The sequence below is a fragment of the Malassezia sympodialis genome, genomic scaffold, assembly GCF_000349305.1.
Source record: "Malassezia sympodialis ATCC 42132 genomic scaffold, msy_sf_16, whole genome shotgun sequence".
NCBI classification, from domain to species: Eukaryota; Fungi; Basidiomycota; class Malasseziomycetes; order Malasseziales; family Malasseziaceae; genus Malassezia; species Malassezia sympodialis.
The window spans coordinates 197,430-225,354 of record NW_017387814.1 but is presented as its reverse complement, the minus strand read 5'-3'; the positions used below and the strand labels follow the sequence as shown (position 1 = coordinate 225,354).

The following is a 27,925-nucleotide window of genomic DNA, read 5'->3' as shown; positions in this document are numbered from 1 at the left end:
GCGCCAGACACGCCGCTCGGCCTCCCGCCCGGCGAGCGCCTCACGCTCGCGAGCTTCTCGCTCCCGACCGTCCTCGCGAGTGGCACCAAGCTGCTCGCGTCGGCCGGGCGCGAGTACGACGTGCCCGAGCTGCTCAGCCGCGAGCGCCTCCAGAGCGCCAAAAAGGACGTGCTCGGCAAGCTGGGCCTCGCGTTCGGCGGCACGGACGTCGACATGGGCCTCGACATGGACGCCGAGCTCGGCGCGCCGGCGGAGCGCAAGCCCAGCATCCCAGCGGCGCCCGAGGCGCCGCCCGCGCCCGAGGCGCCGAACCGGCCGCTGAGCGCGCGCGAGCGCAACCAGCTGAAACGCAAGCGCAAGCTCGAGGCAAAGACCCAGGCGCGCGCGCCCGTGCACGCCGAGCCCGAGAAGCGCGTCAAGCTCGAGGGCGAGCGGGCCCCCACGCAGGCGGCCGCCGCGCTCTCGCTGCAGGTGCCGCGCGGCGCCTGGCCGTTCCGCGCGCTCGCGGAGCTGCTGAGCGTCGAGCTCGTCAGCCCCACGTGGGAGGCGCGGCATGGCGCCGCGCTCGGCCTCCGCGAGCTGTTCCGCACGCAGGGCGCGGGCGGCGGCAAGACGTGCGGTGCGTCGCCGGCGGACAATGCGCGCGCGCACGACGCGTGGTGCGAGGACCTGGCGGTGCGCCTGCTGTGCGTCTTTGCGCTCGACCGCCTCGGCGACTTTGTGTTTGACCATGTCGTGGCGCCCGTGCGCGAGACGGCGTCCCAGACACTCGCGCAGCTCCTCCCGCACATGAGCAGCGAGCTCGTGCGCAGCACACACCACGTCCTCCTCGAGATGGTGCGCCAGGACCACGTGCGCGCGGCCGGCCTCGTCGGGCAGCCCGGGCAGCGCGCGTACGTGTGGGAGGTCCGGCACGCCGGCCTGCTCGGCATCAAGTACGAGGTGGCGATGCGGGTCGACGTGCTGGGTGTCGAGGACGACATGCTCGCTGATGTGCTCGACGTGGCGCAGCTGGGCCTGCGGGACGACGACGACGACGTCCGCGCGGTCGCCGCGGCCATGCTGCTGCCGATCACGCGCAACCTCGTCGCGCACCAGCTCGCGCGCATGCCGGCCCTGCTGGACCAGCTGTGGACGTGCGTCGGCGCCCGGCGCGACGACCTGTCGAGCAGTGCGGCCAGCGTGATGGACCTGCTCGCCGCGCTCATCGCGCAGCCGGACGTCGTGCGCGCCGCTGACTCGTCGCTGCTCGTGGAGCGCGTGCCGACCCTCTTCCGGTTCGTGCGGCACACGATCACGCATGTGCGTCTCGCGATGCTGCATGCCTTGCACGCGCTCCTGCAGGCGCCGTCGCTCTCGCGCGCCTGGCTCGATGACCGCCTCGTGCGCCTCCTGTACCAGAACCTGCTCGTCGAAGAGCGCCCGGCGATCCGCGAGGCGACCGCCCAGGTGTGGGCGCTCGCGCTCCGCGCGCTCGGCGCGCAGCTCGGCGCGTGTGTGGCGCCGCACATCCCTGCGCTCTTCCAGCTGGTGCTCACGCCGATCGGCACGCCCATGGACACGTCGCTGTTCTTTACGCCGCCGCGCGCGCACTCGGAGCACGACATTGACCGCGGCATCCTCACGCAGGACCTCACGCTCGTCGGCGTCGACGTCGTGATCCGCGGGCGTCTCGAGGCGGCGTCGGCGCTCGGCGACCTCCTCGCGCAGGCGCTGCCGGCGCAGGACGCGGCGTGCGCGCGCCTGTGCGAGGGCCTGCAGTCTGCGTCCGCGCTCCAGACGTGTCTGTGCGCGGTCGTGTCGCAGCGGTGGGCCGAGCAGGTGGACGATCCGCCGGCGTTCCTTGGCACGCATGCCCAGGCGGCGCAGATGCACGGCGTGCTTCTGGGCCTGCTTGACGCGACGATGCCGCCGGTGTACGCGGAGATGCGCCTCCTGCGGCAGCGCATCCACCACGACTGCCAGCTGCTTGCGCAGGCCGTCGCGCGCGCCGTGCCGGACGCCCAGCTGGCGGTCCCGGAGGCCGCGGCGCTCACGATGGACCACGTGCGCGCGCTGCTCGACAAGGCGGCGCGGGCCGCCGACGCGCCGAGCGTCGGCGACCTGCGGCGCAAGCTCTCGCTCGCGGTGGAGCGCTACGAAACGACCAAGGAGACGGAGGACGTGCTTGTCCTCGCTGCCGTCGCGGGCGCCGTCGTGGCGTGGGGCGTGCTGCCGCCCAAGCTGAATCCGCTGATCCGCAGCCTGATGAACAGCATCAAGTACGAGGAGAATGCCGACCTGCAGCAGCGCGCGGCCCTGGCGCTCGCGCGCTTCCTCGCGCTGTGCACGCGCCCCGGTGCGCCGGCGAACCCCAGCGACAAGGTGGTCAAGAATCTGTGCGCGTTCGTGTGCCAGGACACGGCGCACACGCCGCTGTTCGCGCAGGAGAAGCATGCGCACGAAGGGATCGGTGCGCTGCAGGCGCTCGGCGCGCGCCCGGCGGCCGGCGCGGTGCGCGATGAGCGCATGACGCCGGAGCAGCTCATCCGCCGCGGTGCGCAGGCGGCGCTCCAGCAGATCTGCGCGCAGTTCGGCGCGGCGACGTGGGAGCGCGTGCCGATGCTGTGGGCGCGCGCGGCGCAGCCCCTGCTCGATCTCACGCCCGAGACGCGCGGCGCGTGGAGCGACGAGCAGGGCCAGGCGGTGCTCGATGTGTGCGCGGTGCTCGAGAGTGTCGCGCCGCACGTCGACGCGGCGCTGCATGCGTCGTTTGTGCCGCTCCTGGACGCGCTCGTGCGTGTGGCGCAGAGCGAGTACACGGTCGTGCGTGCGGCCGCCGCGCGCTGCTTCAGCGTGCTCGCGACGTGCCTCGTCGACGAGGCGATGCACCGGCTCGTCGAGGATGTGGTGCCGCTGCTCGGCGCGGCGGACCTGCCGCGGCGGCAGGGCGCGATGGAGGTCGTGTCGTGCACGGTGCGCACGCCCGACGAGCGCGTGCTGCCGTACGTGCTGTTCCTCGTGGTGCCGGTGCTGGGCCGTATGAGCGACCCGCACGAGTCGGTGCGGCTGCTCGCGACGAACACGTTTGCCGAGCTGGTCAAGCTCGTGCCGCTGATCCACGGACTGCCGGACCCGCCGCACTTTTCGCCGGCGCTCCTCGCGCGCCGCGAGACGGAGAAGGCGTTCCTTACGCAGCTGCTGGACGGCTCGCAGGTGCAGCCCTACACGCCGCCCGTGGAGATGAAGGTGCAGCTGCGGCCGTACCAGCTGGAGGGTGTGAGCTGGATGACGTTCCTCGCGCGGTACCAGCTGCACGGCATCCTGTGCGACGATATGGGTCTCGGCAAGACGCTGCAGTCGATCACGCTGCTCTCGTGCCAGCACTGGGAGCGCGCGCAGCGCTGGGCGGCGACGCGCGCGCCCGATGCACGCCCGATCCCCTCGCTCATCGTGTGCCCGCCGACGCTGACGGGGCACTGGGTGCACGAGATCCAGCAGTACTCGCCGAACCTGCGGCCGCTGCTGTACGCGGGCCACCCCAGCGAGCGCGCGCGCCTCCTGGCGCAGATCGACGAGTGCGACGCGGTGGTCATGTCGTACGACGTCGTGCGCAACGACATCCAGTGGCTCGCGCCGCGCGCGTGGCACTACTGCCTGCTGGATGAGGGCCACGTGATCTGCAGCGCGAAGACAAAGACGACGCGCGCGGTGAAGCAGATCCGCGCGCAGCACCGGCTCATTCTGTCCGGCACGCCGATCCAGAACAATGTGCTGGAGCTGTGGAGCCTGTTCGACTTCCTCATGCCGGGCTTCCTCGGCACGGACCAGTCGTTCCACGAGCGCTTCGCGCGCCCGGTGCTGGCGTGCCGCTCCGGGAAGCCGAGCGCCGCGGAGAAGGAGGCCGCGACGCTGGCGCTCGAGGCGCTGCACAAGCAGATCGTGCCGTTCCTCCTGCGCCGCCTGAAAGAGGATGTGCTCCGCGACTTGCCGCCGAAGATCATCCAGGACGTCGAGTGCGAGCTGAGCGACGTGCAGAAGACGCTCTACGACGAGTTTGTGCAGTCGCAGGCGCGGCGCGACGTGGAGGCGGCGCTCGCGCGCGGCGAGACGCCCGCGGACGCCGACGAGGACGCCGAGCCCGCGCAGCAGCACGTCTTCCAAACGCTGCAGTACCTGCGCAAGCTCGCGAACCACCCGTCGCTCGTGCTCGACCCCCACGTGCCCGCGCAGAAGAAGCTGCTCGATCAGGTGCAGGCGCAGCGCGGCACGCTGGCGGGCCTGAGCCACGCGCCGAAGCTGCAGGCGCTGCGGCAGCTGCTGCTCGACTGCGGGATCGGCAAGGAGGCGCCGGCGAACGATGCGGCGCTTGTGGGCGCCGACACGGGCGCCTCCGTGTCGCAGCACCGCGTCCTGGTGTTCTGCCAGATGAAGCAGATGCTCGATGTGATTGAGAAGGAGCTCTTCCAGACGCTCATGCCGTCCGTCACCTACCTGCGCCTCGACGGCAGCGTCAGCAGCGACAAGCGCCACGGCATTGTGCAGACGTTCAACGCGGACCCCAGCATCGACGTGCTCCTGCTCACGACGTCCGTCGGCGGTCTCGGTCTCACGCTCACGGGGGCCGACACGGTCATCTTTGTCGAGCACGACTGGAACCCGATGAAGGATCTGCAGGCCATGGACCGCGCGCACCGCCTCGGGCAGAAAAAGGTCGTCAACGTGTACCGCCTCATCACGCGCAACACGGTCGAGGCAAAGATCATGGGCCTGCAGCAGTTCAAGCTGAACATTGCGAACTCGGTCGTCACACAGCAGAACAAGTCGATGGAGCAGATGGACACGGACCGCATCCTCGACCTGTTTGGGCCGGCGCCGGCGCCCGCCGCCACCGAGGCAAAGCCCACGCGCGGCATCAGCCAAAAGGCCCTCCTCGCGAGCCTCGAGCATATGCCCGACACGGACGACAACGCGTACGCGGACATGACGCAGTGGCGCCCCTCGGCTACGTAGCATCTACAGGCGCGCGGCCTCGGCCGGCGTCGCCACGACCCATACCCCGGCCACATCCAAATCAAAGGGGAGCGAGGCATGCCGCTTGTGCCCCCGCACCGGCGGTGCGTCCTCGGCGCCGGTGCCCGTGCGCCGCAGCGCACGCACCGCCGGCTCCGCGGGCGCCGGCGCTGCGCCTGCCGGCAGCTGCGGCGGCTCCATAAGCACACTGAGGCCGACCGTGAGCACCTTTTCCCGCAGCATCGACACCTGCACGTCCGAGACCACGCCCGTGTTGGTCAGCACAAATGCATCGAGCGGGATCGTGATCGTCTGCCACTCGTCAGGGCCGACACGCTCGTCGAGCTGCAGGCGGTGCTGGTACAGGTCGGTCGTCACCGGCCCGTCCGTCTGCACATTCACATACAGCAGCGGCGGCGCGGCGGTCGCCGTGCCATCCGCATGGCACCCCAGCGCCTCGACGGCCCGCGCCAGCGTGCTGCCTGTGCCGTCCTGGGTCTGCAGCGCCGCACGCAGCGACGCGCCTGCGCCGGCACCTGCGCCGCTGCCGGCGCCAGCGCCGGCGCCAGGCTCGGCCGCGCGTGCCAGCCGGTTGCGCACCTTGACCGCAAGATACGGGTGCATCGTCGTGTCCCATCCCTCGACGCTGAACAGCCGCGGCCGCTTGACATTGCGGAACGCCGCGTACCCACTGCGCTCCAGTCGCGAGCCGCGCGGAATCTGCGAGCTAATCGTGCCGTAGAAGCGCCCAAACGTTCGTGGCGCGCCGTCGTCCCGTGCCTCGCTCTCGAGCGAGAACTGGCACCGCGACAGCCCGCCAATGTCCGAGTCGGAGCCGGTGGCGACCTGCGCCGCATCCTGGGGCGTCGCGATGCGGTACAGCAGCTGCGCCCCCTCGGCGCGCTCAGACGTAACTTCCATACGCATAATGCGCGCCGTCTCGTTGCGCAGCGCCGCCATCGAGCGGTGCAGCGCCTGTCCCCAGCGCGCCCACGCCATCGTGCACGACGCCTCGGCGCCGCCGCGGGCGCGGCGCAGGGACCGCTTCACGTGCAGTCCACGTGACGAGAAGACCTCGCCGAGCGCGGCGCCGCCGCGAGTGGCGACCCTGCTCGCATGAAGAACGCTGCGGGCCTGCCGATCGCGCGTGCTGCGCTGGTGCGCGCGCCGCGTGTGCGTGCACTGCATGCCTCGGCGAGGCGCTTCGATGTGCCTCGCTCGCCGTTCCAGGTGTTTGTCGAGACGCTGCGGGCGGAGCTGGTCAAGTCGCGCGAATTCCAGGACAACCTGAAGCAGCTGCAGGGCCAGTCGGAGAAGTTCCAGGACTCGGAGACGATGCGCAAGGCGCGCGAGGCGTACGAGCGCGCACGCATCATCTCGTCGATCAAGCACAATCCCCGCCTGCAGGCCGCGGCCGAGCAGCTGCGCAAGAGCGGCGGCCAGGTCAGCTCGGCCATCGGCGCGACGCTCCGCCAGATGGAGGACAGCGAGCTGATGCGCTCCCTCAGCGCCATGTCCAGCCGCCTGCGCCGCCAGATTGAAGACTCGACGGCGCCCGTGCGTAACACGGAGGTGTACAAGGCGTTTGCGGAAACGATCAACGAGGCGCTCGACGATGGGTCGTCGGCCATCGACATCCGCCTGGCGCATGGCACGAGTGCGCAGGACGCGCGCCGCATCAAGCGCGAAATGCGGCTGCGCAAGATCGGCCGCAGCCCCCCGGTCGGCGACGTCGATGCGGCGCCGGTGGACCCGATCGTGGCGGCGGCGGCCGCCGCCGGCGAGGCGGCCGGCCGCGAGGCCGCTGGCACGGAGGCGGCGGGCGNGGCGGGCGAGGCGCCCCCGCAGGCGGCGCCGGCCGCGGGGCGCAAGCGCCTCGGTGGCTACGCGGTGCAGAGCCGCCGCGTGCTGGAGGACACCGAGGCGGGCGGCGACCTGGTCGTGGCGCCCGAGTCGGCGCAGGCGAGCCGCTGGGACCGGTTCAAGCAGGAGAGCCCGATCATGCGCCGCCTCGCGGACCTGCACGAGCAGTACCAGGACTCGGAGCACCCCTTTATCGAGCGCCTGCGTGGCGTGACGAACCGCGTCGCGTCGTGGTTCGAGGAGAACGAGACGGCGCAGGTCGTGCGCGCGTTCAAGGAGATCGACCCCAAGTTCACGCTCGCCGGCTTCACGATTGAGCTGCGCGAGTACGTGATCCCCGAGGTGCTCGACGCGTACCACGGCGCCGCGCGCCACCTGCTGCGCCAGTGGTGCGGTGAGGCGACGTACAACGTGCTCATGGCGACGCTCGATCCGTACCTGCAGCGCGGCTACATCGCCGACGGGCGCATCCTCGACCTGTCCAGCATCGAGATCGTGCAGGGCAAGATCCTCGAGACGGGGCCGATGCCGGTGCTGGTGATCAGTTTCCAGACGCAGGAGCTCATGTACTTCAAGGACCCCAAGACGGGCGAGATCGTCGAGGGCAGCATCGAGCAGGCGAACCTGTGCCGCTACGCCATGGTGCTCACGCGGCTGCCCGAGGAGGTCGAAAACGAAGTCACCGGCGGCTGGAAGATCATTGAGCTGGCCCGCCGCGGACAGGCCGCATTTATGTAGCTACCAATGCGTACACGGATCACACGCAATCACGCCGTCGTACTCGGCATGGGGATAGCCCCAGCTCGTGAGAAACTCGCGCACCTGCGTGCTCAGCTTGCCCCGCGTGCGCGCACTGTGCTTGCCAGCGCCCACACACAGGTAGCACAGGCCACGGAAGCCCTCGGCAGGGAGCGCGAGCAGGAACTGCTCGCACGCCTCGAGCGCCTCGCTCACATGCAGCCCGTGCAGGTCCAGCATCGCCTCGGTCCGCTCGTCCAGCGAGAGAGCCGGCCCCGCCGTCGCGCGCCGCGCCACACCCAGGCAGAGGCCCAGTCCTCCGCCGATCCAGCGGCCACGCAGGCCGCGCGCGCCCGGCTCCTCGCTCGCCTGCGCACTGCTGCCCCACCCGCCCGCATCGCCGCCAGCCGCGACCTGCAGCTGCTCGCTGATGCGCGCATGCCGCTCGCGCAGCAGCACCTGCGTCGTGGCCCACGCATCTTGCGTCTTGGGCTGCGCCGCGCGAATTTTGTTCGTGTCCATGGCCAGCACGTGGCCCGTGGCGAGCGTAGGCAGCAGGCTCGGCGGGCGCAGCGGTACGCGCGCGCTCTGACTCGCCGCCCGCACGGCCGGCGCTGGCGCCGCGGCCGGCTTGGGCGTGCGCACTGGCGGTGCGCTCTTGGCGGCCATCGCCCACGGACTCTGCGACGCAGCGAGCCGCGGCCGCGGCGCCACAGGCTCGGGCGCCGGGGCTGGCGCCGGCGCCGCCGGCGCCACGACCATGCTCTGCGCGAGCTTCGATAGCGCATCATAGTCGTGCAGGAACCCACACGGGTCATTGAGGCACTGGCCACGCAGCCAAAAGCGACACAGCGCCTTGTTCAGATCGTGCGAGAAGCGGCAGTCACTGCGCCGGCACTCGCCTGCGAGAAAGAAGCGGCACACGCGCATGGCGCTGGGCGCAGGCGTCTCGACCGAGGCCACATCCGTGCCGGCTGCATGCGCGTCCCGGAGCGCCTGCATCGCCGCCCCCACGTCGTAGTGACTGCGCTCCAGGGCCGCCTGGATCGTCTGCGATGCACGTGTCATGCGCACGACCGGGTCGCTGTGCTCGGCAAACAAGCCTTCGTTGTGGGCGAGCAGCACACTGCAGAACACGTCGAGAGGCGTCAGTGGTATGGGGCCATCCTCCGCGTGCATCGACAGGGCATGCAGACCTGACACCATCGCATCCGGATCGAACTCGTGGGGCTCCGGGACATGGTCGTTCGACGGCGGCGCGGCCGGGGCAGAGGGCACAGGCGCCGGCATCGGCTTCACCTTCGCAAACGGTGAAAACTCATCTTCCTCGTCATCCGACTCCACGACGGGCACGCCTGGCAGCATGGCGTCGACGCCGTGCGAGCCAAGTCTGTGGCTCAAGGTGCGAGTGGCGCCGCACGCGCCGTCCGTGCACGTGCCGCGTCGGTCGACGCGTCGCGGCGCACTCCCTGGGGCGACGCGTCGTCCTGCTGCCCTGAACGTGGTGCGTCTCGTTCTGCCTCTGTGGCTAGGGTGGGGCTCCTGTGCTCGGCTATCCTGTAGATAACCAGGTGCACTCTTAGGCAAGCTCTGACGCGGCGCCCGTACCGCACGACCACGGGTCGTCGGGGACTGCGTGCCTCAACCGTGGAGCCACCCCACGACCCTTGGCCCTTGGGGCGGTCCTCTAGCCAGTGGGACTCTTTGTCACTTTGTACCAAAGCGTTCCCTTATGGACGTATTCAGCGGGGCGTTATGCTGGCCCACTTCCCCAGCGCAATATGGACTCTAGGCTCTGCCGTGCGCTGCGCGTAATGCACGTCACGGGGCGTTCCTATAAAATACGCTGCAATGGTACATGGCACTAGTGATCGAGGCGGCGCGATTTTCTGTGCATGTGCCATGAACTATGCGTACGCCCATCGTTCTCGTGTCACAGCCATGGATCTCGCGCTTCGCGCCGATAATGTCACGTGATAGTTCGCGACCGCTCCGTCCGTGGCGAGCAGCGCCGCGACGACGCCCGCTGGGAACCATCATGGCATCGCGACGCAAGCGGTATGTGTGACATTGTACTGACCGTAGCGACCTGATTGAGCGGGTTCGGTATCCAAACCCGCTTCCGGAGCTGCCATACCCCCCGAAGCTCGTCCAGGTGCCGGCGCCCGAGCCGAACTACACCTCGCCAGCGTTCGCCTTGCGTCTGACCGACTCGCTCCAGCTGCCGGTCACGGTCGATGCCGAGGCGGGCATGCCGTTAGACCTCGCAAAACTGGAGCACCTGTGGATGGGCGATGGTTCACAACGTGCGTAGCGCTCACTCACAGGCAGCTTCTGCGTGGACCGAGCCCCTCGACTGGGAGCAGGTCGACGACGAGGATGCTTTCCTCCTGTCGGACGACCTCGCGAGCGAGGCGGGTGCGGGCATCGAGGCCCAGGGCCAGGGCCTCGCCAAGGCGCAAGCCCAGGCCGCGAATGTGACGTGGCTGCGGCGCACCGAGTACCTCAGTGCGGAGCAGCGCAAGCAGCGCGGCGTGGATGCGAAGCATGCAGCGCCGCAGCTCGACACGTCCCGGCCTGCGCAGATCGAGCGCATTGAGCAGGGCTTTGCAGCGGCCAACACGCCGCTATCGTCGCTGTCGCATCCCAGCAAGCCGGGCGTGCACGCCGTGGACGCCTATGAAGTGCTTCCCGACCCTGAGACGTGGGCCACCAGTTTCCAGATCATCCGCTTCGCTGGCGTACTCGGCCGCTCAGCGAAGGGCGAGCCGGCGCTCGATCCCCGCATGGGAGCTGCGCTCCTGCGCCCCGTGACCGATCCGCTGACAGGCCAGCAGCGTGTATCGCTGTACCTGACGTGTGCCGACACATTGCCGCCGTATGCGCCCGGGGAAGAGGAGGCGCCACCCAGCGACGACTGGGACGAGGCGACCCAGCAGCAGCGGGAGGATCTAGGTGCCGCGCGGTTCCGCAAGCGCCGCCGCCTGGGCGTGTTCCCCGAGGTGCCATGGCTCGATGGCGCCGCGGCCGAGGGCGATTCGAATGTCTATGGCACTGGCTTCCGGCATGTGCGTGATCTCGAGCCGGTCGACCAGCCAGGCCCGACGGACCACCTGCTCGCGATCGTGCTGGACGATCAGCAGCCGGACGCTGCGCCGGACCTGGCGCGCGTGGACGTCGACCAAACCCTTGCGCAGTCTATGCAGCACGACGACCTCTTTGAGGCGGACGAGTCGCCGGACGTCGATACGACACTGCCGCCGCAGTCCGCACGCGAGCGCGAGCGCCAGCATGTGGTGACGCCCGCGTCAGAAGGCCGCAAGGTCGCGTACTACCACCCGATCGATATGCGCTACGGCCTTCGCCTGCGCCGTACCCGCAAGGCGGAGCAACGCCTCCTCGTGCCGTACGAGGGCTTTTGGCACCGGATCATTGTGGGCCACCGCCCGCTCACGGAGCGCGAAATGGCCCGCCGCCTTGTTATGCGTGAGGCCGTCGATGCGCTGGATATGGAGGGCGTCGAGTATGTGGAGAGCGAGGATGAAGGGGAGGAAGAGGCTGCCGAAGACGCGCCTGCCGAAGAGGCGGCCGCCGCCGCTGAGGACGCGCCTGCCGAAGACGCTGCCACCGCCGCCGAGGATGTGCCTGCCGAAGACACTGCCACTGCCGCCGAGGATGCGCCTGCCGAGGAAGAGGCCGCCTCGGATACCGACTCGGACGAGGCGGCTCTCGATATCGACGCGGATGAGCTGGCCGATCTGCAGGCAGAGGCCGATGCCCACGACGACTCGATGCCCACGGGCCGACGACGCCGCCACGAAGCCTCGGACTAGCTAGGTATCTATGACTTGTCGGGCGGGCGCCACTGGACGCGTGGCCCAATCTCGTAGAGGTCCTCGAGCATGTCTTCCAGGCGATGGTCGCGTTCAAAGACGAGGTACCGGCGGTACAGCTGCAGCGCCGCGTCCGCGTCCTCGATCGAGTCGTGGCCTTCGTGCACTGCCTCGGTCTTGCCGTCGCCCAGCATGAGGCCCCGCTGGATGTCCTGCTTCAGCAGGAACCACGAGAGGAACCGCAGCGACAGCTTGCGGGGGTGTGCTGGCGAGTGGTACAGCTGCACGGTATCGATGACCTGGCTGGGCGGCACATAGAGATCGGGCGTGAGTAGCGGCACGTACTAATGATGCGAAAGTCTTTCGCGAGCCCATGGCCGATGAAGCGGCACCCGCGGTCGACGAGGAGGCGCAGCTTCTTGTACGCAATCTTGTGGGGCACAAGCGTGACTTGCGTCGTGGCCGGCGCGAGGTCGCCCGCTGGAGTCAGTCGTGTGTACGTACGCTGGATGCCGGAGTACTGCGTCAGGTAGTCCACCACCGGCTCGGTCGTGTGGATGTGGTCATCGATGAACGGCTCGCCCTCCGCGGGCCCTTCGCCACGCAGCACCGACACGCGCGCGAGCGCGAGATGACTTGGCTGTAGGAGCGAGCGCGTGCCGTCGGAGAATACCTCCAGCTCCTCGTTCGCGAGCGATACAAACTCGGCATCGATCGCGACCAGCGTGCCGGGTGCAGGCAGCTCGTCCTCGGTCAGTACGCGGTGCCGCACAAGCTCCGCCTTGCGGTGCGTCGCCAAGTTCCAGTCGCGCGTCAGCAGCGTCGTATCGGGCTGCAGCGCCTGCGCCAGGTCCCGCAGCTGCGCGGCATGCGCCTGCGCAGCGCTGTCGATGCGCTCCCACACCAGCACCGCGGGAATCTTCCACGACGCGCCAAAGTGCAGCACCTCGGCCTCCTCGACCGGCCGCACGAGGAAGTCGTTGAACAGGACCCACTCGTCGGGGTCCGCGCCGGGCCCCCGCACGTACGTGCAGAGGTGCGGCGCGTCGTACGCGCCTTGCACTTGCACGACCATCGCACGCAGCAGGTACACGGCCGCCTGCGGCGGCGCCTGCTCGTCCCACAGCCCGACCGACCGCACATGCCCGCGGTCGACCTGCATCGCCAGGCGCGGCGGCACGAAGCCCCGCCCCGATCCGCGCGGGACCCAGTACGCCAGCTGCTCGGCGCCCAGCACGCCCGCGTTCAGGCACAGCATCGCGGGAAGCGCATCGGTCGAGAGGAGCGTGCGCCACGTGTTGTGCGGCGCAAACGCCGTCTGGCACTGCCGGCACGTCATCTTCGCCAGCACCTCGCGGCAGATGGACAGACTCAGCAGCGCCGGCAGGTCGTGCTGCCAGCGCGTGGGCCCCGGCGGGTACAGCAGGTCCACCGCGTGCGAGAGCTGCTGCCGCGACGCCGTGTGGCCACATGCGCCACACTGGCTGTGCACCATCATCGACCACGCACACGGATTCGCGCACAGCACGAGCTGCGCGGGCGGGAGCGAGAGCAGTGCGCCGGTGCGCAGCGCGCGCTGCGAAGCCTGATCAAGCAGGTAGTGGTGCAGGCGCTGCACCAGGTGCGCATATGGCACATCCAGTGCGCCATGGTCGAGCAGCCCGAGCGTGGTGGCCTGCGGCGAGCGCGCAAGGACGCGCAGCAGGTTCGATGCCTGGCAGTTGGTGCCCTGCGCGTCCTCGAGCATGCGGAAGAGGAAGCCGGCCTCACACAGGAGGCAGTCGTCGGCCGTGCACGCAAGAAGAATGTGCCGCTTGGCAAAGGCGCGGAACGGCCGCGCATAGTGCAGCGCCTGGAGGAGCGAGTTGGCGTACGCCGCGCTGATGTTCGTCTCGAGCCCCGAGTACGCCGTCTTATTGTAGAAGGCAAAGTCAAAGTCCTCTACGCCAAACTTGCTGTACTGGATCGTCATCTGCGCGTAGTAGGCCGGCATACCGCGGCCCGCCGGACTCCACGCATCGTCCGCCTCGGGCGCCGCATCGCCCTCGTCTTGCTCGCTGCGGAATGGCACGCGCACGCGGCGCGTGCCGCGCCCACTGCGCAGGCGCATCGCCGCGCCAGGCTTCAGCTTCCCGGCGCGATCGAAGCGGGTCAGCACCTGGTCGGCGGCCGCGAGCTGGTTGCGTGTGCCGCGCAAGTGGCGGGGCAGCGGCGCATAGCCCATGCCCTGCACGTCCACGGCCTGCTCCAGCACGCTCCTGTCGAGCGGCATGGGCATGGTAAAGAGGGGACTCGCATCGCTCCACAGGGTCTCGTAGTCGGGACAGCTGAGCAGCGCCTCCTTGTAGTGCGGCAGCCCAATGCTCGAGAGCGGCGTGTCGCTGCGCCACTCGACCACAGGCGGCGGCGGCGCGGGGTCCGGCATCGGCGGCGGCGCCGTGGGGTACGAGTTGAAGCGCACCGCGCCGGTATGGCCGCTCGTCCACAGGCGCACCGAGCCGTCGGACTCGCCAAAGGCCAGCGCCTCGGCGGACGACGAGAAGGCCATGGACATGATGTATGCGTTGGACGTGAGCGAGTAGAATTGGCTCAGGCCTGCATACTGCGTGTCCATGACCTGGAACTGCGACTGCGGCGTGGCCACGGCGAGAATGGACGACTTCTTCGGATGCACGGCCAGCAGCGCGGGGCCGCCGGGCGCCGTCATCGGGATCGGCACGAGCGGCTGCATCGTGCGCAGGTCGAACGCCTTGATGAAGGGCTCCGCCATGCGCCGCCCCTGCCGCAGCGTCCACCCAATGCTGTAGATCAGATGGCCCTCGGCCTGCATGTCGATCAGCCCGCCGTGGTGCGCGGTCAACTTGTGCTCGATGGCGAGCGAGCGCGGATCACGCAGCTGGATGGCGCCCTGCGCCGTGCCCGTGCACACGTAGCGCCCGCTCTTGCGCAGGTGCGTGAGCACCGCCTCCGAGGGCGCCTGGCGCACGACACTGCCCGAATTGGTGTTGACCGTGAGCACCACGTCTGTGTCGGTGAGCTGCCCATTCTGCGCCGACGCCGTAGCGCCGCCGACAAAAATGTCCGAGCTCGAGCTAAGCGGCGACGCACACATGCTCTGGAGCTGCAGGCCCCGCGCGTGCTCCCTGGCGTCAGTCGCTCATACGCACGCTACGTCGATCGTCCAGCGCCCCAGGCCACAGCGCTGCGTCGCGCGCACCGACGTCTCACTCAGGCTCAGGATCGACTTGTCGTCGCTCAGGATGGTGCGCACCTCGTGCGCCTGCCGCGGCGTCCCGTGGGCCGCGTACGACGTATATCGCGTGAGCGAGGGCAGCGCACTCGTATGCGACGTCACCTGGCCCGACGCACTACCGACCCAGAGCAGCTCCGAGAGCGAGTCAAAATGCAGCGACGTGACGGCGCCCAGCGCGCCCGGCGGCGCATGGTCCGCCAGCACATGGGCCTGCTGGGCCCACTCTGCCATCGATGCGGTGGGTCGGAAGCTACCTCCACCGAGTCGCGCCCGGCCGGGCGGTTGGGTGGGCCTACACTACAGGGGCGAGACAGGCTTGGCCTTGGCACGCGCAGCGGCCTTGTCCTGGGGTTAGCGAGACAACGCACCTCGCGCCACTCCTGGATCGTCTCGTCGATCGTGCGCATATTCTCCTCGACGACGCGCTGGCGGGACCGCGACGCGCGGTCGCCCTTCTTGCCCTTGAACATGCGGGCTCGCGCGCGGCCCGCGTACGGGCCATGCTGCGAGAAGGTGCGTGCGATGCGCTCGGCCTCGCGGGCGTCGTCGGCCGCGCTCAGCTGCGGCCACTGCACGGCCGGAAAGCCGGTGAACACCTCGTGCGTCGGCATGCTCTCCCAGCGGCGCATGTACCGCGCATACTTGGGGCTCGCCTTGACGAGCTCAGGCTGCTCGACCGCGTACGCGGCACGGACGAGCTGGGCCTGCCGCCGCAGCGAGTATTTGGGCGGGTTCCAGCGGCCCGTCTCGCTGTTGCGCCAGTGCTCGAATGCTTTTTTCGACATGTCAGAGACGGGCGCCTCGCCTGGCGCCACCGATACATTCGCGGTGCGCGCATACACACTCGCGCCCCAGCGGCGGAATCCCTGCATCAGCTCCGCGGGCGTGCCCCGTCGCAAGGCGGGCGTCGCACGCAGCGCCATGGTGGACGAAGAAAAGCTCGGCCGATACGCCGCCGCCTCCTCCCACGTCGCGTATGGCGCTGCAGGACGTACGCGCGGCGTGCGCCGACGTGGCGCACGGCGCTGGCATCCGCATCGATGGCGGGGCCATCCGCACGTTTCTGCAGATGCTGCCCGAGGACACGTTCGAGGCGCTCAAGACGCAGCATGGCCTGCGCTTCCCCCTCGCCTTTGCGTCGGCGGAGGACGAGGTGAACTTCGTCGCCGTGCTGGCCCTGCTGAATGCGTTCTCGGGATACCGCGTCGACTTTCACCGGGCCACGGGGCATGGGGCGTACGACAATGTGCGGCGCATGGTCCTCGGCCTGTACTTGTCGGCGGACGGCGACGCAGCGAACCTGAGTGCTGAGGGCCTCGCCCACGTCACCCCCGCCATGCTCGCCCAGCTCCTGGGCGTGCCGACGCACACGGAGGCCGCGCATCCGACGCTGCCGGGGGTGACCGTCGGCGTGCCCGGCGGACCGCTGAAGGAGCCCCTCGAGCTTGCCGCGTCCATGTGTCGCGAGACCGGCGCGTTCCTCAAGGCGCGCCACATGCCCAGTCTGGGTGCGTACGTGCTGCAGGCATGCGAGGCAGCGGCCGCGACGGACGACGCCGATTCAGCCTTCCTGGCATCGATCACCGAGGTGCCTGCGTTTGACGACACCTTCATGGAGGGCGACCATGGCGTACATCTATGGAAGAAGGCGTACTTTCTTTTGCATGCCCTGCGCGGACTCCTGGCGCGACCAGCGCTACCGCCAGCCCTTGTGCATCTGCGCGAGCACTACAAGGTGCACCGGCCAGCGCCCCTCCCCATGTTTGTGGACAATGTGGTGCCGACGATGCTCGCGACGCTCGGTATCCTGTCGTTCGCTGACTGCCCGGAGCCTGCGCTCCGCACATGGCAGGCGGTCCCGCAGGAGGGCGCGGACAAGGTGGACGGCCCGCGCCTCTCACGCGATGCCGCGTATCGCGTACGCGCAGCCGCCCTTGCGGCCGGTGCGCAGATCGTCGAGATGGCCCACGAAATGGCGCGCACCTCGCCCGACAAGGCTTGGCTCGCGACCATGACCGAAGAGCAGCTCGATGCGTATTTGTGGTCGCGCGCCAAGGACCCTGCCTTTCGGTGTGTGCCGCGTCTCAGCGAGCGAGGTACGAAGATGTACTAGGGGGGTGTCCATTGCAGACCCTCGAGCGCTTGCGACGCCGCTTGCTGCTGCCGATGGTATTCTTCCACCTCGGCGCGCGCGCGCTCAAAGAGGCGCCGCTTTTCATCCTCCTGGGGCATGTCTAGGAACGGGGGCGCAGAGCCCGAGGGCGCTGGTGGGGTCACCGACGACGTGGGCGCGCTGGGGGCGTCCATGGGCAGCCTGGGCGGCGCCTCGGTCTGCTGGAGGCGCCCCTGAATCAGGTCGTCGAGCGTGGTGCGCGCACGCACAAACTTGTCGTTGAGCGACCGCAGCTCCTGCACTTTGGTGTGGTACCTGTCCATGAGCTTGATAATCTTGGGCCGCAGGGCCAAGGAACGCTGATACAGCTCCTGCAGCTCGTCGTCGTCGACAAAGTTGTCCGTCGGCTTGACGTGCTGCAGTCGAGCATGCAACAGGTGGATGTCAGACGCCTGGGAGAATACGAGCCGTTCTAGCTCGCGCTCCTCCTGCAGCAGGTCCTGCGTAGGATCTGCCACCGCCTCGACATAGTTGACCGGGAAAATACCCACTTGCTGTCGCAACTCGCCTCGCCACCATTGTTCGTACACACTGTCCAGCACACGGATGACATCGCCTTTCTGGAAGCCCAGCTCACCTGGCTCATCTGGCGTAAAGTCGTACAGGGCGCAGACATAGGCCGGGCGCGACACCACTGGCGGCTCGGGCGCTGGCGCCACTGGCGCCGATGCCAGTGCCGGCTCGCGCTTCGGCTCAGGCGCTAGGGCCGCTGAGCGGCTGCCTGATTCCGCGGGCCGCGCCGAGCCGGACGGGCCTGCAGAGTTCGATGCAGTCCAGGACGAGGGCCCACCCTGATCCTGCAGCGACAGAGCCAGGACGCGCTGCAGCTCGTCCTCTTCGCGGCTGTCCTGCTCCGGCACGGCAGCGGACCGAGGCTCTTCGTCGATATCGTAGTCTGCGTCAGCACATCCTACGCACACTCTTCCCGCAGATCATGCACGGTGTCAGCAACGAGGCCGAGCGTATCGTCGTTTTTGTACTCGTCGGCCCACGACTTGAGCAACTTCAAGGCCCGTTCCTTCACGAGCGCATGCGTAGACCGATCCCGCACGACCTTGATAATAGTCTGCATAAATGAACGCGAGGCAATTTCATGGTGCACGGCATCCCCACAGTTCTTGGATAGTGTGTCAGCGAGTGTGAGCGCGTAGAGCTGCACATTGGCATTGCGGTGCACGACCCGTTTCTGGATCGCATTCAGGCACTGCCGCGCGTCCGCCTCATTGTTCGACGCAAGCTTATCACACAGAAGAAGATTTATCTCCCAGTTCTCGCTCGTCAGGTTCTCATCTGTCGCCTTCGCGACAGGCTCGTCGAAGGCGTTCGACGCACGGAACATGAGGGATGCCGGCGTGTGGCGTGGAGAAGGCTGTGGTGCACGTGATACCCAAAGACCGCGGCCGCGCGGCGGCGGTGTTGGATCGACACGATGGACGATTTGGTCGAGCTGGACTGGGGCTCGCAGCCCTCACAGCGACCGTCGAACGCGGCAGGCGCATCCAGCTATCAATTTGACGCGCTGCTGCGCTCTATGCCGTCCCAAACGTCTTCAACAGCGCCCAAACCGGCGCAAAAATCGGTTCAGCACCCCGCGCCTGTCACTCGGTCGTCAGACAGGTCAGCAGACGATGCATTCTCATCACTGCTCCCCTCCTTTGGCACGTCGGTCAAGCCAAGCTGTGGTTCGTCGGCGCAAGCGGTGCACCCGGTCCCTGCCAAGGCGCCACAAGCGCCAAAGGTCGCACCGAGCGAGGACTTATGGGGTTGGGATGCGTTTGAATCCAAGGCAACAGCGCAGCCGTCATCTCGCCGGCCTGCGAGTGCACCGCGCGCACCTGTACAGCATACCGCTAAGCGTCCAGGTCGTCCGCCTGCACGCGACTATACCGACCTGCTGGGCAAGACGGATGGTGAAGACGACGAACTATTAGGTGATCTGGGGCCGTCGCCGCCCACTACTGCCACGGTACCGGCATCGCCGCCACCAATGCGTGGGCCTCGTCGTGGATCATCCCCTCCACCCCACATTGTCGGACGCCTTGTCGAGATGGGCTATGGGCCCTTGGAGGCTCGGCAGGCCCTTGCAGCGACGCCCTCGGGCCAAGATGTGGATCATGCACTGACTCTTCTCAAGGCATCGGAGCCTGTGCCGTCTGAGCCTGTGCGCCCGAGTGATCCGCCAAAACCGATGAAGCAGGAACGTGTGCGTGGGCCCATGGACCGTGGTCCCCCGGCTGCCCCTTCTGCGCATCGTGAAGGCCCAGCATCGCTGCACCAGCAGGCGGACCAGCTCTATGCGCACGCGAGTGAGCTGGGCACAGCCATGCTGAAGAATGCCAATGCCTGGTGGGGCACGGCGAAGGCCCAGGCGCAAAAAGCTCTGGACGAGGCGTCCAGGGAGTCGAATTCTCGAGGCTCTGCTGTGGCTATGGCCGCAGGGCTCAGTCGGCATGCGATGCGCCGCTGGGGTGGCCAAGCCAAGGCACCCTTGGACTACGATGCGCGGCCGCGGTGGATGGACGAGGCGGAGGTGGCGCAGTCGAAGCCTGCTGGGGCACCGGCCTCGGCGCCTCGTCCAGCGGTTTCCAAGGCGCCGACTCAGCCGCCTCCGACGGACGTGTGTCTCTTCGATGATGCCACACCCTCGCCTTCGTCGCGAGCACCGGCGGCCGCGCCCCGTTCTCCGCCGCGCCCTGCACCTAGTCGCACTGTATCGGCGCCCGCGGCAGTGGTGCGTACTGTGGCGCCGGAGGATGCGGGCGTTGTAGCCCATGCTATGCGACTTAAAGAAGAAGGCAACAAGCACTTCGTCAAGGGCGCATATGCCGACGCCGAAGTGCAGTATACCCGAGCCCTCGAAGTCCTACCGCGTACATCGCTCTGGCGCGTGCCACTACTCAATAACCGAGCGAATGTACGGCTGAAAAATGGGGATGGCGACGGGACCATCGCCGATTGTGCCCTGTGCGTCGAGCTGATTGTGCTGCCGTCCATGCCCGACGGTCTGTACCGCCCGAGCAAGGATGCATTGCCGTCGTCGCATGCGCCGCTGAACCTGCGTGAGGCATATGCCAAGAGCCTCAGTCAACGCGCGCGCGCGCATGAGATGCTGGAGAAGTGGGCGCTCGCGCGTCAAGACTGGGCCCAGCTGCTCTCGTACGAGCGGCTAGAGGGCAGTGGTGTGAAGAGCGGCGCGATGCACCGCCGAGCAGCATCGGAGGGCACGGCCCGCTGTGACCGCATGCTCAAGCCTGTGGCGCCACAGCGTCCTGCGCGTGTAGCAGTGCCGACGGCCACTGCGCCCAAAGCGTCCGCAGAGGGTGTGGCGCGTATGCGCGAGATTCACCAGGCGCAGGATGCCGAGGAAGAGCAGCGGTTGCAACACAAGGACTCGGTCGACGCGCGCATTGCGGCGTGGACCAAAGGCAAAGAGACGAATGTTCGCGCTCTGCTCGCATCCGTGGACGACCCCCAGTACCGCCTCGTGTGGCCCGCCCTGCGCTGGAAAAAGGTCGGGCTGCATGAGCTTCTGAGCGAGGCGCAGGTCAAGCGCGCCTACACGAAGGCGATTGCGCGGCTGCACCCGGATAAGCTATCACCTAGTGACACGAGTGTCGAGCAGCGCATGCTGGCGGCGGGCATGTTCCATGCCTTGAATGCAGCGTTCCATTCGTAGGCTATCTAGAGGGCAGTGCGCGAGAGCTTCTGCAGCGAGTCTGGGTTAGCCGCGCATACGTACTTAGCAACACGTCTCCTTCCTTGATGATGCGACTGTACTGGGCATTCTTCTGGTCGGGGCGGCGGTTCTCAATGACGCCCTCGACCTTGTCGATGACCGCCGCGAGGCGGCCAGTCGAGATGAAGCGCGACAGCTCACGGTCCATATACTCGGTCGTGACGCCAAATGCCTGGGCCATGCGGTCGAGTGCGACGCTGCGGTAGCTTTCCAGAAGCTGTGAAAATGCAATGATGCGCATCTCCCGCACGTAGAATTGGGTGTGGCGCGAGAGGATGCGGGACGGCAGGAGGTACACCTGCTCGATCATTGCCAGGGCACGGAAGAACGTCGCGTACTCACTATTGTACAGCGACGAGGTATACTCGCGCAGGTGCGGCAGGTCGTCGATGATCTGCAGCACCTCTGGTGACTCCATGAGCTGTTTCAGCTCGCGCCGCGAGAGCGTGACCATGCCCATGAGGATGGTCAGCTCAACAAAGTCCTTGTACTCAATCACTTCCGTCGCCGTAAACGTGCTGAGGGCTTCCTTGAGCAGCTTGGACGACTCGCTGAAGTGGCGGATCGACGCACAGTACACGCCGCGGTACGCCGTCAGGCGATTGCGGCGGTCCCAGTCGCCGCCCTCTTCAATCAGCGTCGCCGCCTTGGCCATATTGGTTTCTGTCAGATCCGTGTCGCCGTAAAACAGACCCACACGGATTTTGAGCAGAGTCAGGTCAATTTTGGTGCCGCTGCCCTGTGCCTTTTCCACAGCCTCTTCAATCGCCGGCAGCGCTGCCTCTTTGTCGCCGATGCGCGCAAGGTACATGGCGCGCTGCTTGAGCACTGTGTGCAGTTCGAGGTCGCCGTCGTTCTCCTCCGCCTGCTTTCGCGCAGCATCCAGTCGCTCGAGTTCCGCCACATTCTTTGCACGGATCGACTGAATCAGTGACTCGTCCCGCGGCACATGCGCCGCGATCGCAGGGTCCGCCAGCAGGAATTCATAGTACGGCGCCATGTCTTCGGTCAGCACGCGGTCTCACGCACCATCTTTCTTGATATTATCTAGCAGCTTGGAGAGGGCGTCCGACCGCTGGGCCTCACTGGAGCCCTCGCGAACAAGCACAAACAGCTGCTGCTGCACCGTAGGGTTGGGAATCGGTGCCACCGCCTCGTCGTCCATGGTGCTCCACGAGAGTCGTGGGCCGCGCGTCCATCGACGAGCACGGCCGAGGTCGCTGAGTCAGCGCCTGGGAGCGGCCGCGCGTCGCTCTCCGTGGTTCGCGATGGCGCCGAACCACAGGATGGGCTCTGTCGCCGAGGCAAGCGAGGCCCTGGACGCTGGGCGCGTGGCCGAGGGCAAGCAGATCCTGGAAAATATTCTGAAGCAGCAGGGAGGTGCGTGCGAGTCGCGGCTCACCGTAGACAAAGACGACGAGGCGCTGCTCGCCGAGCAGGAAAAGGCACTTTTGCGTCTGGGCCAGCTGCATCGTGATCAACAGTGCGTATACCATACTGACACCAGGGATGCACAGAGCCTTGCCAAGACGGTCGTGGACTCACGCCAGTTCATGGCCTCGATTGCCAAGGCCAAGACGGCGAAGCTAGGTATGTGGCCGACGCTTACCGCCAGTGCGCATTCTTATTGACTACTTCAATGACATTCCCAACAGCCGGGACATTCAGATTGCTGTGACGAAGGAGAATGCGGCGTGGGCGAAACAGGAGAAGCGCATTTTCCTGAAGCAGAACCTCGAGACGAAGTTGATTGCGCAGTACTTTGAGGCTAAGGCATACCGGGACGCGCTGCCGCTGATCAACGAACTGCTCAAAGAGCTCAAGACACTCGACGACAAGATGATCCTGACAGAGGTCCATCTGCTGGAGTCCAAGGTGAACCATGCGATCGGCAACTTCCCCAAGGCCAAGGCGGCTTTGACGTCAGCGCGCACGTCGGCGAATTCGATCTACTGCCCGCCTATGATGCAGGCACAGCTCGATATGCAGGGCGGTATTCTTCATGCTGAAGACAAGGACTTTTCGACCGCTGCCTCGTACTTCTTCGAGACGCTGGAGGGCTTTGACTCGATTGACGACGCACGTGCGGCGCCTGCGCTCAAGTACTTGCTGCTGTGTAAGATCATGCTGAACCTGCCGCACGAGCTGCCTACGATCCTCGAGGGCAAGGTGGCCAGCAAGTATGCGCAGAGCCGAGACGTAGAAGTCATGAAGGCCGTGGCTGAGGCGCAGCGGAACCGCTCGCTCGAGGACTTTGAGCGGACGCTGCGCCAGTTCAAAGAAGGTACGTCGCATCTACTTACGGCAGAACTCGCTAGTGATCCGATCGTCCGCAACCATCTCTCTGCACTGTACGACTCGCTTCTGCAGCAGAACCTGCTGCGTGTCATTGAGCCCTACTCGCGCATCGAGCTAGCCCACATTGCGAAGCTCGTGCACCAACCTGTGCGTGAAGTGGAACAAAAGTAGGTGTCCTTTACTGACGCCAGGCTGAGCCAAATGATCCTCGACAAGGTGTTCCAGGGCGTGCTCGACCAGGGGGCGGGATGCCTGGTCGTGTTTGACAAAGTCGAAGAAGACGTACGTGCTGCATCTAACCGGCAGGAAACCTACGAGATGGCGCTAGGTACACTCAAGCAGATCTCGTTTGTCGTCGACCATCTATACCAGCAGGTACGTGCGCTCCCAGCCACTCACGCCGCCAGGCTAGTGAACACACATAGATGAGCACGTGACACCACGTGGAGTAGCTTCTCGAGCATTCCATGTCTGGCTGCACCATGGTCTTGTAGGCACGCACTACTTGCCCAGCGAACGTATCAGTGTAGATGTCGACCTGGAATAAGCACTACCACTGGAAGACCAAGGGATGCACGCCCTGGGCTAAGGACTGGTTCACCAACAACCTTGTGGGCCACTCGGCGACGGTGGGCGACGGCCCGGCCACCGTGAAGGTCGACAAGCTGTCGGGTTTTGAGGGAGACGTGGAGCTCGGCAACCGCAAGGGTAAGCTAATTACGATCTACGACTGTGAAGTCACCCTGAAGTGGTCGGCTGATATCGATGATACCGTCGTGAATGGCACAATCCGATTCCCCGAAGTCTCACACGAGATTGAGGACAATAACGAGACGTACCGGTTTGAGACTGAGCTACTCACGGAGTCGTCCAAGACGGCGCACGATGTGTACACGACTGTGCGTCAAAAGCTGGCGCCTTCGGTGGAGCAGGTGTTCCACCGCTTCCGTGCGGAGCTGATCGACACTCATGCCAAGGACCTGGGGCATGACGACGATGCACCGGCACCCACCAAGGAGGCGGCACCCGTGTCGGGCGGTGCAAAGGCGGTGCCTTCATCTACATCTTCGTCATCTACAGGCGCCGTCTCGACCAGCTCCACCGAGGTGCGTGTGTCGAGCCACCTGGCCATCAGCCAGGCGGACCTGTGGGACCTGCTCACCAACCCCCTGAGGATCCCCATGTGGAGTAAGGCGCCGGCGCAGTTCTCGCCCAATGTGGGTGCGCACTTCTCGCTGTTTGGCGGCAACATTTCAGGGCAGATTGTGGAAGTGTCTGCGCCGAACAAACTCGTTCAAACCTGGCGCGTGCCACAGTGGCCAGCTGGTCACCATGGCACACTGACGACGGAACTCTCGCAGGGTGACGACTCCACCAAGCTGGATCTGATCCTCAGCGGCATCCCTACGGGTCAGGAAGACAGCTCGCAGGCCGGTCTCGAGAACTACTATATTCGCGGCCTCAAATCTCTTGGGTACGTTGCAAAGTCATTGACTAACTATCATAGTCTAGGTACGATCTTGTAAGTAGGAATAGACAGTTACAGCTCGTCGTGACGAGGTGTCTCAAACGCGACATCAGCGCTCTGAGAGTGGCTTGTCGGGTGTCGCGGTATGCGAGCCATAGTCGTGCTCGGCCAGTGAGTAGGCGGCGAAGCCGGTTCCTGCGGTGTTGCATCGACAGTCGAGCTCGCAACGTGCCGCTCCATGGTGGAGGGTGTGGCCGACCCACTTTGCGGCTCGGTCACCTCTGTTATAGAGGGCGTCTCAGTCAAAATACGAGACGGAAAAGCATCACGCGTGGCATCCGCCGTCTCGCGAGGAGGCGTAGAGGTCGGTGCCAGCACCGGTGTCAAAGTCTCCGTGAGTGCCTCGGGATCGATGGGACGAGTGGGTTGGAGAGCTTCCTGCTCCGTAGCCTCGGCCGTGGCAGCCGACGGCGGAATTGCGTCTGTTGTCTCGTGCACAGCCTGGGCTGTGCTCGTCGTTTCCACCGTATTGCTCGACGTAGACGCAGGCTCCAAAGACTCGGCCTCATTTGCGAAGGCCTCGTTAAGGGCCTCTGAAGTAGTCGAAGAAGCCGCGGTTTCGATGGGCACTGCAGCGCTGGAAGGCATCGAAGCCACATCTGACGATGACGCCGTGGTCGCCGACTCAGATACCGTCACATCAGACGAAACAGGAAGGCTACTCGGGCGGTTCTTAGCCTCGCGCACAAGTTCATCATCCACAGGCAGAATGGTAGCAAAGGCCGCCTCCTCCTCCATTGATGACGTGGGAAGTGGGTCCGTGTCAGGGTGGGTTGGCTCCGTTGTCGGATCCGTCGCCACACCGTCTTCCAGCGGCACAAGAGGGGGGAGGTGTGCGACGTCACGCAAGAGACCTTCGTCGGGAATGCGCGTCATGTTAAGACTCTCGCGGACATCGAAGATTAAGTCGCGCATTCGCAGCGTTGAATTCACTGCAATTTCATGGCCCGTAGCGCTAAGAGCATCCAAATGCTCGTGCAGGTCTAGCAGCAACTGTGCATAGGATGTGCGATCATGGAGCAGCGTTGGGTCCTCCAGCAGACGGTCTGTCAGCCCGTTCAGGCCCTGCTCCATGCCCTTGAACAGGTCGTCAATCGCACTGCCAAGCAGCGCAGACTCAGCGTTCAGGTCTGTCGCAGCATCCTGTCTCTCGTCCCCGAGGATGGACATCTTGTCCAGCGATTCCATGACGCTCTCACGGAAGAAGCGGCCGCGGCGCTTCATACCTGAATCCCAGCCTTCAAATTCATAGTAAGTGAGCTGGAACTCGGCCTCCTCCATCACATCGTAAAAGGTGCGCGCGGCCACACGCGACTGAGCACGGATCTTGGCCACGCTTGCCTGGATCATCTGCGCTTCGCTTGCTCGCGTCGCATGCACTAGCTCACTCGCAGCCGTGCGCATCTCGTCGTACACATCAACGAGGCTGTCCATCTGATCAGTGAGCCATACGCGAGCGCTTTCCTTCCATTCGTCCGAAGGCCGTGTGCCGGCTGGAAGCGAAGCAGAACGCGCTCGTAACTCGCGCACGGCGCGCAAAAAGACGCTGCTGATGCCGCCGTCAATACCCACCTGCATGATTTTCTCAAGTCGCTCGGGCATCAGCGGCAGAGCACGGCGCCGCATGTCAGCAATTTCGTCCAGGATCTGGTCCGTTTCCGCATTCACAAGCCGCAGCATGGTGGACTCTTCTTCACCCAGCCTTGCCTCGACCTTCTGCATCTCCGCATCAAGACGCGCCTGCAGTGCGGCCACGTTTTCACCCGACTCGTGGTCGATCTCACTTTCTGACGAAGCTGACGCATCCTGCGGTTCCGATTCAACGGGTACAGCAGACTCACTAGGGATCACCTGTTATAGACAAAGTATTAGATTCATTCTGCGCAAAATATACGCGCTATACAGCAGAACTGCATAGCGCACGCACCTGACATCACATCAATCATGTATTCAGATGCTGTAAAATTGGCTTAATTACTCACAGCTTGCTTGACTTTCTCGTACGTGTCCTTCGCAGACTCGGTAATCGAGTCGGCCAGGTTACGCTCCTTGAGGCCGTACTTGTGCAATGCGCCGTCCACCGCCTTCGAGGCCTTCTTGTGCAGACGTGTCACATGAGGGTGGGCGTGCTTGACATAGTGACCGTGCGCCAGAGGGAAGAGCGTGTGGCGCAGGTACACGTAGAGGTCGTACAGGCGTTGCTTGATAGTAGGGTGCACCTTCTTCACGTAGTAGTCCGAGGAGTGGTCATACGCCCGCTGAAGCTGGCGACTGAGCGATACAGCGTGTGGGTGGACGTCCTTGTAGTAGGTCTTCACGTAAGGGCTCATCGACTTGCTGAACTTCTTTACATGCGGACGCAGATGCTTTTTGTAGTGCGCGTGCGCCGTCTTACGGTGCGGCAGAGACCACTTATAGGCCTGCTTGTATAGCTCGCGCGCACCAGGCTCCACGTGCGACCAGTAGACGTTGTGCACCTTCTTCGCGGACTTGTGCACGACAGGCTCTGCCTTCTTCCAAGCGCCATGAGCCGCATTAATATACTTGCCGGCGTAGGGCTCCACGAAGCGGTGAGCGGAGCCGGCAAACTCATGCAGGGCCGGAGAGACGTGTTGCTGGAACGAGGCCATCTCGCGACACACAAGCAGCTCGTGGTTGGCATCGTACGTGAAAGAAAATGGCGTAGAAGGGCAGCGCCACAGCGCAGCGAAAATCAGGTAGAAGATGCCCAGGCGCATGATCCACCCGGTCAGACAGCTCGTGGCGCACTTGCCCTTTTTGCAAGGGCCGCGGGCCTTGGTCTTGCCCGATTTCGACACAGCCTTCTTCTCCCCATCCTCGGGCTATAGAGTGAGTCATTCCTCTGAGTACGTACAGCAAACCGAATAGGCGGGGTAGCCTGCGTGGTTGGCAGTGGCATGGCTTGACGGTTCTTGCGGGCCATGGCAGTCAGGACAAAGCCACGTAGTGTTACATAGTGGATTTACCCGAACGGGTTATATAAGCATTATGTACTCGTTGAGTAATCGGCCAAGTAGCCTGACATTGGCTCTAACATGCTTGTATGGGGCAGCGTTACGTACAGTCTATACAGGGACGAAACGTCTGTACAAGGTTCAGCGGATGGCCAGCAATGTATGACAGATGTTTTAGGCAATCGAAAGAAGGAGGGTAGCTGTAGAAGCGAGAAGCATGCTCACCAGCACGCCCGGCGCTAAAGCCTCGGCGCCGTTCGAGGGATCAATATTGCCTTGGCTCATTGCCGAAGACACCTGCGACGAACCCAGCTGCGATATCGCCGACGACGATTGGGGCGGGATGCCAGTATTGCTTGTATTATCAGTTTGTTTGTCACCCGCGCCTCCGGTCTGCGACGACTTGGACGATTTGCTGCTAGTGGGGCCGCCACCTCCATTCTTTGAAGATCCGGACGACTTGCTTGACGAGCTGCCACTTTTAGTGGACTTGGCACCCGACGACCCGCTATCCGACATGCGCGACATAGGACCGC

The 27,925-nt window shown here is 65.7% G+C and overlaps 13 protein-coding genes and 1 pseudogene across 14 annotated transcripts; 7 read left to right on the top strand and 7 right to left on the bottom strand.

The window, feature by feature from the left end:
• Positions 1-36: 36 nt before the first annotated feature.
• Positions 37-4,992, top strand: MSY001_3016 (annotated as a pseudogene). The gene has a single exon. A coding segment is annotated over exon 1 (4,956 nt).
• A 61-nt stretch (positions 4,993-5,053) lies between these two features.
• On the bottom strand, positions 5,054-5,991 carry MSY001_3015 (uncharacterized protein; the record flags this gene model as incomplete). The annotated part of the gene is made up of 2 exons (XM_018884902.1): positions 5,054-5,103; positions 5,136-5,991. The coding sequence occupies 2 exons, from the start codon at positions 5,989-5,991 to the stop codon at positions 5,054-5,056; spliced, it is 906 nt and encodes a 301-aa protein (XP_018741515.1).
• Positions 5,992-6,108: 117 nt separating this feature from the next.
• On the top strand, positions 6,109-7,593 carry MSY001_3014 (uncharacterized protein; the record flags this gene model as incomplete). The annotated part of the gene is made up of 1 exon (XM_018884901.1): positions 6,109-7,593. The coding sequence occupies one exon, from the start codon at positions 6,109-6,111 to the stop codon at positions 7,591-7,593; it is 1,485 nt and encodes a 494-aa protein (XP_018741514.1).
• Positions 7,594-8,958, bottom strand: MSY001_3013 (uncharacterized protein; the record flags this gene model as incomplete). Its single annotated transcript, XM_018884900.1, has 2 exons — positions 7,594-8,237; positions 8,274-8,958. The coding sequence occupies 2 exons, from the start codon at positions 8,956-8,958 to the stop codon at positions 7,594-7,596; spliced, it is 1,329 nt and encodes a 442-aa protein (XP_018741513.1).
• Positions 8,959-9,887: 929 nt separating this feature from the next.
• On the top strand, positions 9,888-11,426 carry MSY001_3012 (uncharacterized protein; the record flags this gene model as incomplete). Its single annotated transcript, XM_018884899.1, has 2 exons — positions 9,888-9,899; positions 9,921-11,426. 2 exons carry the CDS (start codon positions 9,888-9,890, stop codon positions 11,424-11,426), a joined length of 1,518 nt encoding a protein of 505 aa, XP_018741512.1.
• Positions 11,427-11,434: 8 nt separating this feature from the next.
• MSY001_3011 (uncharacterized protein) lies at positions 11,435-14,538 on the bottom strand (the record flags this gene model as incomplete). The annotated part of the gene is given in 2 exon segments (XM_018884897.1): positions 11,435-11,729; positions 11,741-14,538. 2 exon segments carry the CDS (start codon positions 14,536-14,538, stop codon positions 11,435-11,437), a joined length of 3,093 nt encoding a protein of 1,030 aa, XP_018741511.1.
• A 438-nt stretch (positions 14,539-14,976) lies between these two features.
• On the bottom strand, positions 14,977-15,602 carry MSY001_3010 (uncharacterized protein; the record flags this gene model as incomplete). The annotated part of the gene is made up of 2 exons (XM_018884896.1): positions 14,977-15,024; positions 15,048-15,602. The coding sequence occupies 2 exons, from the start codon at positions 15,600-15,602 to the stop codon at positions 14,977-14,979; spliced, it is 603 nt and encodes a 200-aa protein (XP_018741510.1).
• Positions 15,603-15,655: 53 nt separating this feature from the next.
• MSY001_3009 (uncharacterized protein) lies at positions 15,656-16,694 on the top strand (the record flags this gene model as incomplete). The annotated part of the gene is made up of 2 exons (XM_018884895.1): positions 15,656-16,590; positions 16,676-16,694. 2 exons carry the CDS (start codon positions 15,656-15,658, stop codon positions 16,692-16,694), a joined length of 954 nt encoding a protein of 317 aa, XP_018741509.1.
• Positions 16,695-16,788: 94 nt separating this feature from the next.
• MSY001_3008 (uncharacterized protein) lies at positions 16,789-18,191 on the bottom strand (the record flags this gene model as incomplete). The annotated part of the gene is made up of 2 exons (XM_018884894.1): positions 16,789-17,747; positions 17,771-18,191. 2 exons carry the CDS (start codon positions 18,189-18,191, stop codon positions 16,789-16,791), a joined length of 1,380 nt encoding a protein of 459 aa, XP_018741508.1.
• Positions 18,192-18,281: 90 nt separating this feature from the next.
• MSY001_3007 (uncharacterized protein) lies at positions 18,282-20,528 on the top strand (the record flags this gene model as incomplete). The annotated part of the gene is made up of 1 exon (XM_018884893.1): positions 18,282-20,528. One exon carries the CDS (start codon positions 18,282-18,284, stop codon positions 20,526-20,528), a length of 2,247 nt encoding a protein of 748 aa, XP_018741507.1.
• A 45-nt stretch (positions 20,529-20,573) lies between these two features.
• MSY001_3006 (uncharacterized protein) lies at positions 20,574-21,753 on the bottom strand (the record flags this gene model as incomplete). Its single annotated transcript, XM_018884892.1, has 3 exons — positions 20,574-20,590; positions 20,625-21,590; positions 21,618-21,753. The coding sequence occupies 3 exons, from the start codon at positions 21,751-21,753 to the stop codon at positions 20,574-20,576; spliced, it is 1,119 nt and encodes a 372-aa protein (XP_018741506.1).
• A 103-nt stretch (positions 21,754-21,856) lies between these two features.
• Positions 21,857-23,057, top strand: MSY001_3005 (uncharacterized protein; the record flags this gene model as incomplete). The annotated part of the gene is made up of 2 exons (XM_018884891.1): positions 21,857-22,178; positions 22,204-23,057. 2 exons carry the CDS (start codon positions 21,857-21,859, stop codon positions 23,055-23,057), a joined length of 1,176 nt encoding a protein of 391 aa, XP_018741505.1.
• A 359-nt stretch (positions 23,058-23,416) lies between these two features.
• MSY001_3004 (uncharacterized protein) lies at positions 23,417-24,412 on the top strand (the record flags this gene model as incomplete). The annotated part of the gene is made up of 2 exons (XM_018884890.1): positions 23,417-24,360; positions 24,394-24,412. 2 exons carry the CDS (start codon positions 23,417-23,419, stop codon positions 24,410-24,412), a joined length of 963 nt encoding a protein of 320 aa, XP_018741504.1.
• A 51-nt stretch (positions 24,413-24,463) lies between these two features.
• Positions 24,464-27,358, bottom strand: MSY001_3003 (uncharacterized protein; the record flags this gene model as incomplete). Its single annotated transcript, XM_018884889.1, has 4 exons — positions 24,464-24,549; positions 24,618-26,220; positions 26,397-27,257; positions 27,290-27,358. The coding sequence occupies 4 exons, from the start codon at positions 27,356-27,358 to the stop codon at positions 24,464-24,466; spliced, it is 2,619 nt and encodes an 872-aa protein (XP_018741503.1).
• Positions 27,359-27,925: the final 567 nt, after the last annotated feature.